Below are 17,108 nucleotides of genomic sequence, written 5' to 3' on the forward strand. Positions count from 1 at the left end.
TTGTACTTATTCTGCAGTGCACAGGTAAGCTTACAATCTGAACTCTACATCACTGAATAATTTGCTATAAGGGAAAGTGGCATAAAAGATACTTCCCATCTGTTTTAGATGTTTTTCTTCTTTACACTCGTAGCGGTTTCAGATCATTGAATAGATTTGTGACAGTTTAGGTTGGACCCAGATGCAGATAAAAATGTGGTTTGAATCAGAGTATTTTAATAAAATAAAGTAAAAAAATAAATACAGAGGTACCAGTGACAAGAAATTAAATGGTTATTTCTGACCTCCTCTTTGTACTTTGATATTAAAATTAGTTGGGTGCCATAAAAAAATAATAATGTGACACAATGTTAAACAGAGAAAAAAATCAACTTAAAGGGCAATTTTTTTTTCAAAGGACTATATAAAATTGCATGATCTGGATGTATGATCTAACCACTGCAGCCAAAAAGTAATGTTTCTAATTTGGGTGCAGAAAAAAAAAAAACAGAATAAAAGATTCACACATTTCTCCAACCTTTTAATAAAGGTGACGATGCCGCTTGGGCGATCTTCCCCTGCCTCTGCTGATCGTAATGGTTCAAACTGTCAGTGTGGCCCAAACGATTTGATTTGATTTGATTTGAAGTTATCTTTCTCAACAGCCTGGGCCTTCGGGGGCACGAAGGCAGCAAAGCATGACGGCAAACAGAATGGTCTTACATGAAAACGAGTTGAGTGTGTTTTTATATATATATTTCGGTGAGAAGTTACAAGTTACATTTTTCTATTAAAAACATATCTTACCGTACACCTCTAGTTTTCTCTTTATAGTTTTAAATATGTGATCTTTCTTTTGCGTCTACCAAGTGACTTTTATTTGAAAAGTGGAAAAAAAATATGCTAAGAAAGAAGATGCTGCCTTCTGTTCTGCATGACTCTTCTGTTGAATCATGCTTGACGTCTGCGTGAACCTCAAAAGACGAGCGCGGATAGAGTGCCACGCCTGTGTTTGGAGAATCAGAGCCCAAAATAAGAGCAAAGCCACACACTGACACACAAATTGAGGACAAACAATGATGGCTGTGCTGCAGTGTTGTGTGATTTTACCGTGAATGAAGATGCAGAGTGCAGCTCCATGGCTTTGTATTTGCATGTTAGAAATCATTATCAGAGCACAGGGAGCCTATTCTGTATGTATCCTCACATAATTACCTTTCCCTGCTCTAATTATGGTGCAGCAGGGACACATTGAATCCTCAGATCCTTCCCTATCTAAAATCCCTCCATACAACTTTTTTTTTTGTTAGTCACATACAGGAACACTTCTATTTTCTTCCTTAGAAAATCAGATCTGCTGCCAGTGCTCCCTGTGCATCTGTCACTCATCTTTGTTCTTCGTCGTTTGTCTGTTTTGCTTTGCCTCGCCTCACCTGCACACAAAAAATGTCTGGAAGGTGAGACTTCAAATGTGAGCCTTTTATATTTGACATCAGAGTTTACTTCTCTGTCGGAACAACCTCATGAAAAGTTGTCAACCAAAATGACATTTACTGGGCTGATTTGTATGACAAGCGGAGGGCAAAATCCAATTTATAAACGCCACAAAGCAGGATTTAATCAAAATGCGAAGTAGATGCAAAGTTAATAGTCTGCTGCAGTTTTTAGGGCAGGCTGCAAGAAATTAGACAGGCAGTGTTTGTCATATTTTGGTTAATTTACTTCTGAAAAAAAGCTGAGAAAGAAAACTAAAGACACTTGGGTTTTAAGTACTGCTGGGCTAATCAGTGGACAGCTGGACGATAAATGCTTTTCTGCCAAGAACCAATATGCTGCTTTATTTTTAGGCACCAATTTAATTTTCTTTGTGTGTGGAGACTTCCATAACAAAAGACTTACAACCAAAAACATTGCATAGAGAAGCCTTTTCCTCTGTCAGTTTTTATTAAAACCTCATCTCCACTCGGAATTTTGATATTCATTCATATGCACATAACTTAGAAAACTGTTAAGATGTAAATGTGCCCAGAAGGCAACAGTGTAGCACAAAGAAATGAAAGCTTGATGCTACGATCTGTCTGAATTCTAAGAAAGATTCTTTATAGGAATAGGATTAAAGAAAATTTAAGCAACATTGAACCTGAAAAAATTGTTAATCTATGTCATGGTCAAAGGTCATAGGACAGGAGACATGCAAAACTATTCTTACTAGTTAAAAGTGACCATATTTTGCTATATTACAATCATAAAATCTATGATATTTTACCTGAATGTTATGGGACACGTAAAAACAAAGTAGTGAATAATTGCAAACTAAGCAGAAAACGATAAATGAGGCGAGACCTGCAAGCCAGTTCAGACAGCCAACTCGAGCTGGCTGCAGCTTCACATGTGCTCTTTCTTACACTCTGTGGAATATATCATGCACACTCTGACAATTTGAGCTATCTACTTAAACTGCCAGGCATTCTGCTGCACTCTGCTTTTCAAGCTCTTCTTTCTGCCTGCCTGCTGATGCCAATGACTGCTTGGATCTCTTTAGCTCCTGCACCAGGCCAGCACCCTCGTTGGGCTCCAAGGTCAGATAACCTCTCCACCCTTGCTCCAGAGGGTAGAGATTCACTCATCACTACATGGCATGCTGAACAGTGTGGCTGTGGAGCAAAGAGATCAAAACCAAGGCACTAAACTTAAACTAACCACTCACACTGTAATATACTATATACTGTATATAGTATATACATACATATATATATATATATATATATATATATATATATATATATATATATATATATATATATATATATATATATATATATATATATATATACATGAGCTATGTGACCGATCTGGTTTAATTGTTTGCTTGTTTTTTGTTTTGTTTTTTTCAAACAAAAATCTAAAAAGTGTGTTGTACTTTTGTATTTATTCTCTATGTGCAAAATTTTTCTTTTACATGTGGAGATTTTTGTGGGTATGTCTCTACCAGTTTTGCGCATTCGTAACCTGAAACTTTTGACCATCATTTTTTTTAAAAATGACTCATACTCAGTCAGATACAATAGAGAGCATACTGTATGTGAAAAAAAGCAATTGCCACATTTTGTAACAGACTTGCAATTGAATTTTGGTCTGAACTTTGACTGGAACATTCTTACCCATGAGATAAATTAAGACCCTTAGCGTCTTATTTTAATGTCGCTGAAGGCATTTGTTTGTGAGGGATTTTATGCATTTGTCAGAGTGCAGGAGACTATACATGCAAATGCAAAATACAAGTTTTTTAAATTAAATTGTATGTGGTTGTAACACAGCAAAATTTGGAAAAGTACAAGAGAGGTGAACACTTACTAAGGCATTTTAATTATTCATGCATTTGCAGAATACATTGTTGAATATTATAAACATCTATTAATAGTCATTTTTCAGTTATAGGATCAGAATCATATTTATGGACCTAAATATCCTGAGCATCAGTGAGTCAGCTAGAGAAAATGATTCTGTTTTAGGCTTTTGCTAATCTTAGACACGTGTTTTATTGGCTCATTAAACCAGTTTTAGTCTTTTCAATATAAACTGGATGATTAGGTATTTATTTGTAGATAAGTAGCAGGACAACAGCTTAAAAACTGCTGCACGACAAGTTCTACATCTACACTGAGAATAATAAAGTTTAAATTAAAAAAGCCCATTCTGTAGAAAGGAAAATGTACATACACTGTGAATATGAAAAAGGGAGATTGCATAGCTGTAGATATATATTATTGCTGGGTCATCAGTTCACATGTGAATGACTTAAATAGCCCACAGAGAAAGTACATTTTTCTGTGAACCGTGCTTATTTAAATACAACAAGGTGAGAAGTTCAGCTCATAGGGGATTTTCTCCGAGCCACTCAGCTGCTTTCTGTGGGTTTGGGGGAATCAGATGAGCTCTCAGCACCTCATAAAGCCGCCCCATAGTGGCCTCAGGCCTGTCAGGGCTCCAGCTAAGCAGGCACAGCCAAGTCAATCCAGGGCAGACAAAGAGGACAGTATCCCTGATTCAATATTAGCCTCTTTCTGCTCCACGTGGCCAAAACTCGTCTTTCATGCTAGCTTTAAAACTGCACACAATCTAAAGGGGAAAACAACTATAATAAAACTAAAACGCATATTGAATTAATAGATTGAAGCTGTTTGTACAGAAAATATATTGTATGCATTCAAGTAAACCATAAAACAGCCCATTTATTACAGATTTCTAAAATCTTATACATTTTCTAAAAGGTCTACAGTAGCAAGTAAAGTTTTATTGGTAAAAAAGTTTGAGAAAAATCATCAATTTGAGTTATGTCCAATTCCAACTCTTGTCAAGGTTTTTTTTTTCTCCAAAACTAAACAATTTGCGCCATCTAATGTCTAGAAGTTGACATAGCTATGTGAATAACACAAATAAACATGAGCGCTAGAGGGCAGCATATGTTTCAACAGAAACATATGCTATCCTGTAGAAAACACTTCTCTGATGGAGTGTTTTCTTATATACCTGTTCTGCATATTTATATATAGATAAAATACAATAAATAAATGACGTTATTTATAAGACAGACTTTTTGTTATAATGCACAGTTTTTTTAGGTCAAGATGTCTTTACTTTATCAACCACAACACATGTTCTCATTCTTCCAGCTGTTGATTACAACACACCCTATTCAGCATAACAGAACTTTCATTCTCAGAGGTTAGTTATTAGAATAAATCCCCCCACATTATAACCTTTACTGTGATATTTAACATAGAACCCCTGAAAGTTGATTTGACAATTTTGCTTATTGTTGGAAAAAAATGACTATTCTGAGTTATAAATAGATATCAAAAGTACAAACTAAAGTACTGCATGATTTATCAATCTAAAAAAATATATGTATATTTTTTGGGCAAATTAAGTTTTTACCTCAATGGTTACCTCCCAAAAGTAAAGTCTGTCAAGTGATTTCCTTTTTTTTTTTTTACGTGAGCGTGGAGTTGATGTAAAGATTCACAATTTCCAGAATTATTGATATCAAGTCCTGTATAAGGACTGCTCTTAAAAAATGTTTCTATTGCTTTTTTTTGTTGTTTTCTTTTTACTTTGACCTCCATGCCTGTAGAAATTAGCTGCAAATGTGATCAGCCCAAATGAAGTGCCATTTTGTATTTTATATGAAACAATTTGTTAGTAGTAGCTATTGTACTCCTTGACAAAAATATGTTGATAAATGTCCCTTTAATTTAACAGAGGGCACTATAATAAGTAAGACAGCCAGACAATAATGTAGCTTTGTAAAACATGTTATCTTTTGATTCCAATTTTAAAATTTGTTTAAACATTTCATAAGGTCTGGTTCAGTTTTAAATTCCCTTGCAGTTAGGAACAATGTGAACTATGAGGTCCAAATACTCAGAAAAGAACCCAGAATACCTGAAAGCAGGTCTGAGGTTAAAATGTAGGAGTGTTTTGCTTTATTCGGAAATTATTTGTTTCAAAATAAAAAGAAAAAGGTTTATGAAAACAGTGCATCAACATAAGAGACAATACCAACAAATTATTAAAAACGGGATCTCTTTGTAGTGTTTATAGTAGTGCTTTCTGAAAACTACAAATATTCTTGTACCACACTAAAAGTAGGAAAGACAAAAATAATATTTTAATGTGGTATAATTAGGCCTTCTGTTACATTGTGTTGTGATAAATAGACAATGGTAGACAACGAAAATATAAAATATAACAGATTTTATTCCCAGAGTTCAAAATGGAGCATTTTAAGTTTATGGGGAAAAAAAATGAAATAAATCCCGGACATGTACTCCAATCTCCAGATGAGGTCTGTTTTTACAACAAGCACTTCAACATATTATTCTTGGTCTATTAGCAACCTGAGCTTTCAGTAAGTAATAGCTTTGGTGATATATATTTTTTCTAAATAAATAAATTTTAATAAAACAAAATCTTATTTTTTTTCCCAATCATCTTATTCTCCTTATGCATCTTAGTGTTACTAGTAACATGAATTTAAGAACAAACATAAGCTAGTTACTGGGCAACAACCATTATTTAAAGCTGTGAGATGTTTTGAATCAGTCTGTGGTTTAATCTAGTGCAACTGCATTTCCAACAGGTGATAGTACAGTGAGAGAGAGCAGCAAAAGAAAGGCCAAACATACACATCCTTGTTCTGTCCTTGACTTTTTCCTGTTCTTTGTTTCTCAGTGAAGTATTCGGTGCAGGTATCTCTCTGGATTACTTTCTCCTGTTCTCCTCAGTCCTGAGCTGGTTGTAGTCGCTCTGTCAAAGTTTCCATTAGGGTTTTTTATCTCAGTTAGCACTGATTCTGCACCAATCTCTCCTGAAGTCGCTTCAAATGAGGAGTGTCTGTAGAACTCTAGACTTCTCTTTGTCTCGGCTCTAAAATCCCTGTCCTCGCCAGCATCTTTTCCCTGTCTCCTCGGAGAGGTCTCTCCAATCCTAAGCAACAGAGATCATTGTTAGAGACGAGTATGGTCATTACAGGTGAAAGCTTAGTATATAGCAATGTATGATATATTGGTATTAACATGAGAGTGGGCCAATGTTAGAACAGAATAAAAATACAAATAACCTTTATTGTTCCTCTGTGGGGAAATTCACTTTGTCTTTCTTGTACTTATCTGTATCTTTCTCATATGCAACCCTGGGTGACTATTAATAATCAATGTTTATTTCCATCTTGTTGCTGATTGTGTGTTTTAGGAAGAGGAAAGCCATGTGGTATTTGTTTGGGTATGTGACTTAGATCAGTACCTCCCTGATATGTGGGTGGTTGTACCTGAGGTTATTGAAGGCTCGCAGCCAGTGCGAGCCCATCGCATCTCTTCCATTGGTCCTCAGCGCTCTGCGGTGACCTCGACTCCGAAGCGCTACTAAGGCCTGAGCGAGTTCAGCCTCGTCTCTGTGTCCCCAGACGAGCTGGGCCCTCTGCTCGGCATCCTCATCTCCAGCTGCCCTAAACAACCTCTGGAGCTGCCACAGGTTCACGGTGCTGAAAATGTTTCCTGAGCCAGACTTCCTGTTCCTCCGCTCGGCCAGACGCCACAAGGAGGAAGGACTAGCCACCACAGAGGGAGAAGCGGAGGCAGATCTGGTATCCATCCAGAGAGAGGTGGTAGAGGTGGCAGACACACGATTTACACAGGCTTTATTCTGTGGGGAGAGGAGGAATTGTTTCAGATTAATGTGTTGACCAAAAAAGAAAAGGTTGAAGGGGTATATAACAAGTGACTTCATCAAATTCATCTGCTTCTGGTGCTTTACTAATGACAAAGAAGTGAGTCCTGCTGAGCCAGGAAATGGGAACAAAATCACATCCTCACTCCATGGGAATAAGTAAAACCACAAGACAGCAGCTGTCATGTGACTGAGAATCCTCCAGTCAGCGCCGACTCTTAAATCCTGCTTGAAGGCAAGTGACGATCAGCACTTTAAAGCCCATTACACTTCAGATGGCAACTTTGTCTGCCTTTACGCACATCCGTTAGAAAGTGGGACAATCACAACTCGGTGCTTACTGAATGGCAAAAGTCACAACTGAGTGATTGTTTTCTGCTCAACGTGCTTCCTGCTCAGCTGTTCAAATGAATATATGTTAAAGAAATGGGGCACAAAATTTCTCTTTGCACAACAGATAAGACGACAGAATACAACCCTAGAATGTAAAGTCAGAGCGGTTCCTGAAATGTCAATTTATCACTAATTTGGTAAATGGCAGTTATTTTTAAGTCACAAAGTGTACTCTCATTACTAGTTAATTACCGCTGACTGTTTCTTTTTTCCAAATACACTGGAATATGACTATGTCATAAAAACATGGCTTCACCAGGAAACATATTTTTACCTTCCATGTAAAATAAAGTAGCAACTTATTTTCCCAAAGTTTTTACTTTTGAGTTCATAGCCACAAACATAAATAAAAAAAAACATGCTGTGTGTTGCAAAAAACAGCAATTCCCCATTATTTTTTTCAGATTTTTGCAATATGAAAAGCACAAACTTCAATATACTTTCTTTGTATGCTGTATGTACATACTTTGTATGTTATTTATGTGATACGGCACAAAACAGTGGAGGACAGGGTAGTGCACACACACATCCTCCTGTGTGCAATTTATTCTCAAAATAAATACAGCTGTTCTGTGTATTGGTCAGAGGTTTGGTGGAGAACATTAGAGAAGCAAAAGCATCATAAGAACCTAAGAAACACAACAGACAGGGAGAAGGTTGTAGAGAAGAATGAAGCAGGGCTAGGTAAATTAATGTCCATCTCATAAAGCTATGTTCAGTTCATCATCTAAAAATAAAAAAAATCTGTGACACAGCTGCAAACCTGCCAAGACATGGACAACCATCTACACCAGGGGTCTGCATGCTCAGGCTCCAGGCAGGTCATTAGACTCTTAGTTTAACCAGTTCTTCTATTTAAACATTCAATATTGTGTCTCACTATAAAAATAATAGGTCTATATTCCTGCTATAGTATTTGATCTAACATTTTATGTACTCTATATTTTAAAACAGCGCAACTTTCCTAAAATGGGGTCAAACAAACTCAACTGATGTTTGTATAGTAGCCTGCAGCCTTTTTAAATGGAGCCTTCATGTGGGGGTATTTTCTGAGTAATATGCCTTTTTTTGTAAAGATGATTTGCTGCTTAAGAAAAAAGATAATTTAGCTTGTGCATGGTAAAAATCGCTCTTTGGACTTTTGTCTACATTAAGAGGCCATATGAGGAGAACTTTAATAAGAGAAGCAGGAACGCTTCTATCTATCAGGTGGGAACATCTATTAGCAGTGCGCTCCACAAACCTGGTCTTTATGGAAGAGAGAAAAAAAACACTGCTTGCATTTTCCACCACTATCAGGCATAGCAAATTAGTGGAAGAACCCTATTGTGTTCGAATGAAACCAACATCCAAAAGGATGTGTGTGATGGATAACTCATGCTGCACTGCACATCACCCTGAACAAATAAAATAAAGAAATTCAAGGAATTTACATATTTTTTATGGCACTGTGTGTTCCTTTACTACATTCAACCCTTTCACAGTTATTTCACTTTTTTTTATTATTATTAAAGTAATAAAATGTAATCTATTTCAAGCAGATCATTTTAAAGATTTGCATGTTTAAAGCAGCTCCTCATTATTCACTAGTTTGTTAATCAAAGTGAGTTTCACATCCTCTTTTAGTTGAGCTGCAAGCTGCACAGTCTCTGTGCCCATGAAGCCAGAGCACAGCATACTGTCTCTATTATACATTAACTAGTTCAACGGGTTTCACAACTGAGTCAATGATTGCAATCACCTCATGCAACATTTAACACTCCACGTTTGTTCTTTTATAAAAGAACCAGGACCTGCAAAAAAAAAAAAAATTGTCTTAAGGCACTTTGAACTGCCTTGTTGCTGAAATATTCAGTGCATTTAAACTTGGCGAAGTGTATAATAGTTGCATGAAGATTGCTGGGATAACTATTATTCAACTACTTTCAGAAGGAAAGGATGAAAAGTTTGATTATGTGAAAAATAATAATGATGATAATAATAATAGCAATAATAATAATAATAATAATAATAATAATAATAATAATAATAATAATAATAATAACAATGGGCGCTTACCTGAAGATTTAGTCCATCTTTCCCTGGTCCTCCACTGTTTGTTAAATAGAGCAGAAACCGCAGTAGGCGCCGACACACTGGTGCAGCTCTGTTTGTGGAGCTTCGATTTGGCTCCTTTCACTTGAGTGTCATTTATAAATCAATGACGTAATAGGAATGGAGCGACGCGCATGCGCCCGCCTCTGGAGTCTGGTAAAACTTGCTATTTCAACCAATAACGAGTCTGGAGGGGTGTGGATGGCGCTTTGCTCCGCCCACTGTCCACGTCGGACTTTCAGGTCTTAAGCTCATTGACGTCAATGAGCCTGGCTGGAGCGAGGAGCGGCTGTCATTAATGTGAGAAAGGAAGTAACATGTGAGGATCCTGCGCTGGGATGACGCATGCAGAGCTCATGAGCAGTGGAGCTCTATCAACAGAGCTGGCATTATTAAGAAAAGTCCCAATGGTGACCAGTCACATAAATAACGATGCAGACTGGTTAGTCGATGAAGCTCCGCATAGGCTTATAGATTTATCTAAAACGGTACATGTGCATTAACTGGGAGAAAACAACTATTACGTGCATGGATGAAAACACCGAGAGTCCGTGTGTACGTCGATGCCGTTGCCATGTTGTGAGGGGCGGTTTCGTTGAGACACACACACCGTGAAACATTATGAAAATAAGGTCCTTGTTTCGTTTTAGAAATTAAAGGAATAAAGAAAATAAAAGAAAAATAATAACCTTTCCTTTTCCATAGAGCATTTTTCTACCAAGTTCGGTCAACTCCTATCACATCAAAAGCACCAAAAAGTTAGAATATGTGTAAAACTGATATGATATACTGTAGCTTTATTATAAAATGAAATATATGTTTGTAGTTTTTATTATTATGGGTTAGAGATAATGAAATCCTAAATTCTGTGTCTCAGAAAGTTACAATTTTACAGAAAATTATTTTTTAAAAGTTACATTTTAACCTAGGGCTTGAACAAACACTTGAATAGCTCACTTTATGTGTATTGAATCTATCGTATATGTTTTAAATCTTTTTCAAATACTACATCTCGTTGCTTGTACTTGTGACAGTGCAACGACAATAAAGTTGAATTCTATTCAACTTTATTGTATTCTATTCTATTCTAAATTACTTTTTACTCCATTCACTTTTTTAATTGTAGTAGTAATAACAATAATAGGCATTTAATAGTTATTTATTATTATGATAAATAATGGCAATATTATTTATCATGATATTGTCATCTATAGAAATTGCCAATAGAAATTGGTTAAACGTAAGGTTTTGTGTTTCCTAAACTTGGAAATCCCTGTTTCCGAGCACCGTTATCCTGATTTCCAAGGCAAAGTTGCCACTCCCAGCATGGCTGATGGATCTGGACAAAGACGTCCATGGCCTCTCTGTTCTGCGTCTACGAGTCTGAGGAGGAGTAAAGTTGGAATTACAAGACGCCCCCTCCACAGACTGTGGATTCAACAGAGGAAACGGAAAAGACGAAACATAGCCTGCAAGAAGGTTTGTCATTTCAAAACCCCGGGCTGTGGAAAGAACACAGAGCCCCTCTTTATTCCCAAACTTTGGTTTCTTTTATTGGACCTCCGATCCTCCTGTGAAGATTACTTTACTTACACTGTTTTTTGTTTGTTTTTTTTTACCATCTTTTCTCCAGCTGTTTGCAGCTGGCAAAAAGCACCCGCCCTATTCGGGAGAGGAAGAAGAAAAAAACTCGAGTCTGAGCGGAGAAGAGAACTGAGAACAGAGAGAGAGAGAGAGAGAAAAGAGAGTGAGAGAGAGAGAGAGAGATGGCACCCCAACTTCCCCAGCCTCAGGTGAGGAGCAACATTTCCAAGTTCCTCCGGAGCTTCTTGGGAATCACCCGGATCCTGCAGATTGTGTTCGGAGCTGGGCTGTGGATCACAGTCGCTGCCAACAAGTACGATGGTCCCATCCACTTCGTCCTGTTCGTCGCTGTCCTGTTCTGGCTCCTCACCCTCGCCCTGTTCTTCATCACCCTCCTGGACAAGCAGAACCTGGTTCCTCTGCTGGGAGGAGAGCGCTGGCTCTGCACCAACCTGACGCACGACGTGGCCGCCGCCGCGCTTTACCTGCCGGCCATCGGAGTCATGTTCTACAAGACGGAGAGCTACTCCTACTGCAACCTGGACCAGTACCAGCACTTTTGCCTGTATAAGGTCTACCTGACGGCGGCCGTGTTTGCCTGTCTGTGCTGCCTGAGCTACCTCCTATCGATCATCTATGGAGGGTGCAGGAAGAGCCGAGGAGAACAGACTGTCATCTAACGACACTGGATCAGGTTGAGATGAGGGATGGAAGAGGAGTATCCACTACAAGATGAGGAATAGTTCCCTTCACTGTAATTTTACTCAAGAACTGCCTCTACTGTCTCCCATCGTGGCTGTTAATTGCATGAAAAGCAGCTCCAGGTACAAAGGTCAAGAACCCCCTGAGAGGGTTTGATTGGTTGGAGTACAAGTCTCAGTATTACTGCCGTTTCCATCACAGACAATAGTGTAAACAATAATGCAGAACTTTTCTTGAGAAGCATTTTCATATGTAGCCTAATGGAAAATAACCTTAATATACATTTTAACTCAGTCCTAAATCATCGGAATGCTGCAGATTTATTATAACAATTATTTTTTTATCTTCTTACACCTTTTTTTGTATAATGACGTTTTCTACAGATAGCAGACATCGACTCACGACGCTTTTTCTTTTGTCTATATTGCAAACATCCAGTTTCAGCCTTCAAGATGGTAACAGTTGCAACCTCCTGGATGTGAATGGTGCTGTATGCTGAACAAATATGCTCCTAATATAATTTCAGAGAATATGAATAAAGATGCCCTGGTTGAGGATCAATGAGATGTTTCTTTTACTTTACTAAATTTTATTAAAAGCAATCATGCATAGTGCTAATTCTTTGTTAAAATCACAACAGAAATCCCACGCAGAAAGATAATGGTAAACAAAGGTACAAATCTTTGTAAACAAATCCCATAATATTATATATATATATATATATATGAATTTGAAAAGGTGCAAATTCACCCAGCTGTTAAACAACGTCTCTGTCAAGAAGTGGTGCGGGTGAGGTGGTGAGGCAGAGGCAGCGGACCCAGGAATGATGAAAAATATGAGGATTTAATGAAAATAACTTGTCCAAACAACAAACAGCAGGCACGAGGAAACACTGACGACACAGAAGCTAACATTGACGTTGACATAGACGAGGACCCGACGAGGAACAAGGAACACAGGTGGAGTTAAATACACGGGAGGGTAATCACAGAACGAGACACACCTGGGAACAATCAAGGGGAGGACAGGACAACGAAGAGACTCAAGGACACAAAAAACTCTAACTAAACACGGAAAAACACAGATCCTGACAGTCTCTATCTGTGTATTAACTATCTCTGTGATAAAAACAAGAAAACAAGAGGCTCTCACACAGACATCTGACTAATGTGGGCACATAGTGCATGAGCAAGAATTTGTGTTATGCCTTTAAATTTATCTGGAAGGAGGCTCTTACTGGAACACTTTGTCTGGGTTCTGGAGGTGGGGTGAAAATTCAGCCAACGAAAGTAAAGCCAAGTATAGATGATTCAGTGCCTCATTCGCTCTAGTCTGCATACAGTTTCAAAACATGCTCCCAATTATGTTGCTTTGAAAACACTTATTTCCAACAAAAACACTGCAAATATAGCAACTTCCATGCTTTTAGAACAAGAGAAAAAACTTCATAGTAATAGCTGTGTTTCTTTTATTTATTTATTTTTGCAATCAGGACGCAGAATATAGAGCTAAACAAACAAGATGCACACTGGCAACTGGACTTAATGAGTATCTTTTCCGTGGGATGGGAAGATGGGGTATGGGAGGGCATCAAAATGAAAACATGTTGTCTTAAGTCCTAATTCACAATAAGAGATGAGGGCTGTGCAGGTAAAATCAACTGTGCAAACGAAGATAGCGTACAACCTGAGCTGCAAGAGTGGTGCTGAGGGTTAATGTTAACCAGCTGCAGCACAAGGACAGAAATGTATGTACTTCTGAAGACAAAAATGAGCCTCCCCTCACACACACACGCACACACACACACACTCACTCACTCCCACCCACCCTTCTCCCTGTGGAGACTTCTGCAGAAATGTTGTCCTGTCCACGTGTCCCTGCCTGCGGAAACACAACTGGTGCACACAGCTAAATGGAGGCAGTTCATTAGTCCTGTGTGCAGCCTAAACAAAGTAGCAAGCATGAGGTAATAAGTAATTGACAGTAAACAAAGTAAATCATTTACGTTTTGTTTAGCTCAAAAACATGCTGACAATTACGGCCAAAGGAAGATTCTCTAGATTGGCCATTAAGGTTCTGGCAATAAAATGTTTTCTGTTACTATACCATCCAGCTTTCAATGGTTGAGAAAAAGAAGTTAAATCCTAAACATGTACATCCTATGTAATAATAAAGCAAATTACTTTCAAAAGGGTTTGAACACGACAAAAATTATGGTTTTGTGTTTTTGTTCCATCTGCACAGACAGTTTAAAAAGCACAGACATTACTATTAGGGTATGTAGAGACAGGCACAATCATGGAGCTGTATGATTTCTTTTGGCTGGTCATCCAATGAGACATTTCCTGTATGGACTCTCCCACCCATCTGCAAGTGTTATTATACCCCCTCCAGACCCTTTCTCTAACCCCTTCCTGGAAGTAGAGCATCCTGTTGAATGAAGCTGCAATGGTGAAAAATCTAATAGGCATGTCAGTCAAAGACTGACTTTTACTTTAAATGAAATATTGTTCATCTTTTGGATTGAATAACATCTACAAAGCTTTGTATCACATCCCTTTTTTAAAATTGGAACCACGATTTACTACGAGTTTGTTCCCAGAAAACATGGCCCATTGTAAAGTGTGATTAGAACAGGTGGCAGTAATTAATCAATGTAAAAAGAATACGATGAATTCTTACTTAGAAATAGTTGTTCAAGAAATGCACTCAGATTTTGATACTGACAACTCTTTCCATAGAATAAAATGTGGAAACAGCAATGTCAAAGCACAGGAAATGTGGTGCAGTGCTGTAAAATAGAAAACGGATTAGTGATGAAATAAGTATCCCTTTTTATTTTGAAAGTTGGGGAAGTTGAGTCAGAAGTGCATAGATTGAGACGTAAGGCTATCCCAAGTGAATCTATGTGGTATGTCACCAGACTGTGAAAGACAAGATGAACAAATAGTTTTCCTAATTAAGAAAAATGCAGCAAAACCTCAAATTGAAAATACATTACTGTCAGTATGTCAATGATATAAACAAGTCATATTGGTGGTTCAGAGAAATATAATAAGTGAGAAGAGGTTCAAGACATTAAATGATTATGATCTTTTGATCTTGAGAAAACATGGCCTTAAACGCATTCTTTAAAAGAATACAAAGTGAAAATTTACTATAGAGTGAAAAAATACATGGCCCAGTGAACAATGAAACAGCATTTAGTCTCTAAAACTCCAGATCAGCAATTCAGCCCAAAAATATTTAAGTTCAAAGGTATATTTAAGTTTAAAGTAATGCTTTGATTTTACTAACATGTTGCTTTTGATTGGAAATAATGTTAACATTTTGGAGTGGAGTACTGTTGCCTTTCTGCAAGAAGCTCCTGGGTTCACATCCCTTTCTTTCTGCATGGAGTTTGCATGCATGGGTTCTCTCCAGGTATTGCGGTTTTCTCCACAGTCCAAAAACATGACTGTCGGGTTGATTGGTCTCTCTAAATTCTCCATAGGTGTGGGTGCGTGCGTGCATAGCTGTTTGTGGTGCAGCCACAATCCTGACCCGAATCTGATGGTGAATCCGTGGAGAGAGATGAAGATTAGGGCAGAGCTCATTGGAATCTGTTGAAAAGTAGTAAGACATTTTAACGTATTTCAGCATATTCAGCAAATTAATATTTTGATGTTCACTGGAGTGCATAAAAATCCTTTCAGCAACTCTGCAGGTCCATGGAAGCTTCCGCAATACATCTACACCCAAGCTTGAGGTGAGTAACTACTGCTGGAAGTGTCCACTTTGTCAGCATGTTCTATTTTTTTCTGTGCTTTCTTCCTGTCTGGCCCAAGTGTCTACAAGTTCTCACATGAAAGACAAAAACAAAGACGCTCACATAGCAGTGCCCTTTATAACCACACTTTCAACAGCTACTGCTGAGATGCACATTCCACTGCCAAGGAGACGCAAGGAGGGGTCGGAAAACCACATGAAGGAAAAACGAACAAGTGAGTGAGGAGAAGAAGAAACAGGAGCAAAACTAGGAGAATTTGTGACAATATCTTAAAACAGGAATTTGAGATATTTTTGAGATGCACTTCAATTCCTGTCTGTGAGAGGATTGAATCAGCAACATGTTGTGAGTGGCAGCTTTGTTTGTCTCTGATACTGCAGTTTATGGTTTCCTTATTCACTTGTGCAAGGAAACCATAAACATCTGTTAGAGCAGCTCTTGGGAAAGCTATAACTCTGAATAGGCCTTGTGTCCATGTGTTGTGTGAGGGCAGTCAGAGGGAAATAGTGATTGCTATTTATAGAACTTTGAAAATACCACCACTTCCTTTAATCTCCCGGTCTTTGGCCAACTTTTCATGCAGAATGTATTTCAGAAAGAATGAGCTTAAGGAGCTGAAAGGAGAAGGGAATGGCTCCATAAAATGACAGATTTCCTGTGTTACATTGTAAAGTTTCTGAAATGCAAATGTACATATTAGCTGCTGTACCTTCGTTTACCATTAATAAAACTTGTACTTTCTTAAAGCATCACATTTGTACCCACAACTGTCACATTTCTATGTGATTCTTTGTAATTGTTGCTTGCTGTTGTTTCCTGTGCAATGTTCGTTGATAGAAAAATTGCCTCCCAGTGTTGATGATGGCTCTTCTGATAACAGCTAACAAGGCTGGTAACTGTTTCCAGGCAAACTTTCTCCATCAGTCTCAAGCCACATGGGCTAAATTTGTATTTCACAATAATCAATTGTTGTAGACACAGAGGTAAAACAAACAAAAAAAAACATCTCTAAATCACAATGATGAAAATATTTACGAATTTTTTTTTGTTATATTAGAAAATCTGGTTTCTAAGTGACTCTATTGATCTAACATTTAAAACATTTACGGCATCATTCGTTTTGAAGCTACAAATGGACTCTTTTCAGAAGCTTCAACTGAATTTTAATTCCTCTCATCTGTTTGCAATTATTCATTAATCCACCAAGTGGCACCATGGAGTACTAAAAAGCTGTCTTATGATGCTGTGAAATTTTTTTTTCCCTCTTACAAATTTCTTCTAATTTATGATCTGCAAACATATTTTATGTTAGACAAAGATTACCTGACAACAAACAACAAGTACCTTTAAAACCTTTGTT

General features: G+C 37.7%; 2 protein-coding genes across 2 annotated transcripts; one reads left to right on the plus strand and one right to left on the minus strand.

The window, feature by feature from the left end:
- Window positions 1–5,437: 5,437 nt before the first annotated feature.
- On the minus strand, window positions 5,438–9,797 carry LOC116713848 (arginine vasopressin-induced protein 1). Its single transcript, XM_032554130.1, has 3 exons — window positions 9,658–9,797; window positions 6,809–7,182; window positions 5,438–6,468 (listed from the first exon to the last, which is right to left on the minus strand). Exons 2-3 carry the CDS (start codon window positions 7,129–7,131, stop codon window positions 6,210–6,212), a joined length of 582 nt encoding a protein of 193 aa, XP_032410021.1. The 5' UTR covers window positions 7,132–7,182; window positions 9,658–9,797; the 3' UTR covers window positions 5,438–6,209.
- A 1,222-nt stretch (window positions 9,798–11,019) lies between these two features.
- marveld1 (MARVEL domain containing 1) lies at window positions 11,020–12,540 on the plus strand. Its single transcript, XM_032554143.1, has 2 exons — window positions 11,020–11,172; window positions 11,327–12,540. The coding sequence occupies exon 2, from the start codon at window positions 11,460–11,462 to the stop codon at window positions 11,955–11,957; it is 498 nt and encodes a 165-aa protein (XP_032410034.1). The 5' UTR covers window positions 11,020–11,172; window positions 11,327–11,459; the 3' UTR covers window positions 11,958–12,540.
- Window positions 12,541–17,108: the final 4,568 nt, after the last annotated feature.

This window comes from Xiphophorus hellerii, chromosome 22, assembly GCF_003331165.1.
Source record: "Xiphophorus hellerii strain 12219 chromosome 22, Xiphophorus_hellerii-4.1, whole genome shotgun sequence".
Lineage (NCBI taxonomy): Eukaryota > Metazoa > Chordata > Actinopteri > Cyprinodontiformes > Poeciliidae > Xiphophorus > Xiphophorus hellerii.

Excerpts from the sequence above, each read along its gene's own strand:
- LOC116713848 (XM_032554130.1), bottom strand. The coding sequence starts at position 7,131 with ATGGATACCAGATCTGCCTCCGCTTCTCCCTCTGTGGTGGCTAGTCCT. Across the intron at positions 6,469-6,808 it reads CGAGCCTTCAATAACCTCAG|GATTGGAGAGACCTCTCCGA; the intron begins GTACAACCACCC and ends TCTGTTGCTTAG.
- marveld1 (XM_032554143.1), top strand. The coding sequence starts at position 11,460 with ATGGCACCCCAACTTCCCCAGCCTCAGGTGAGGAGCAACATTTCCAAG.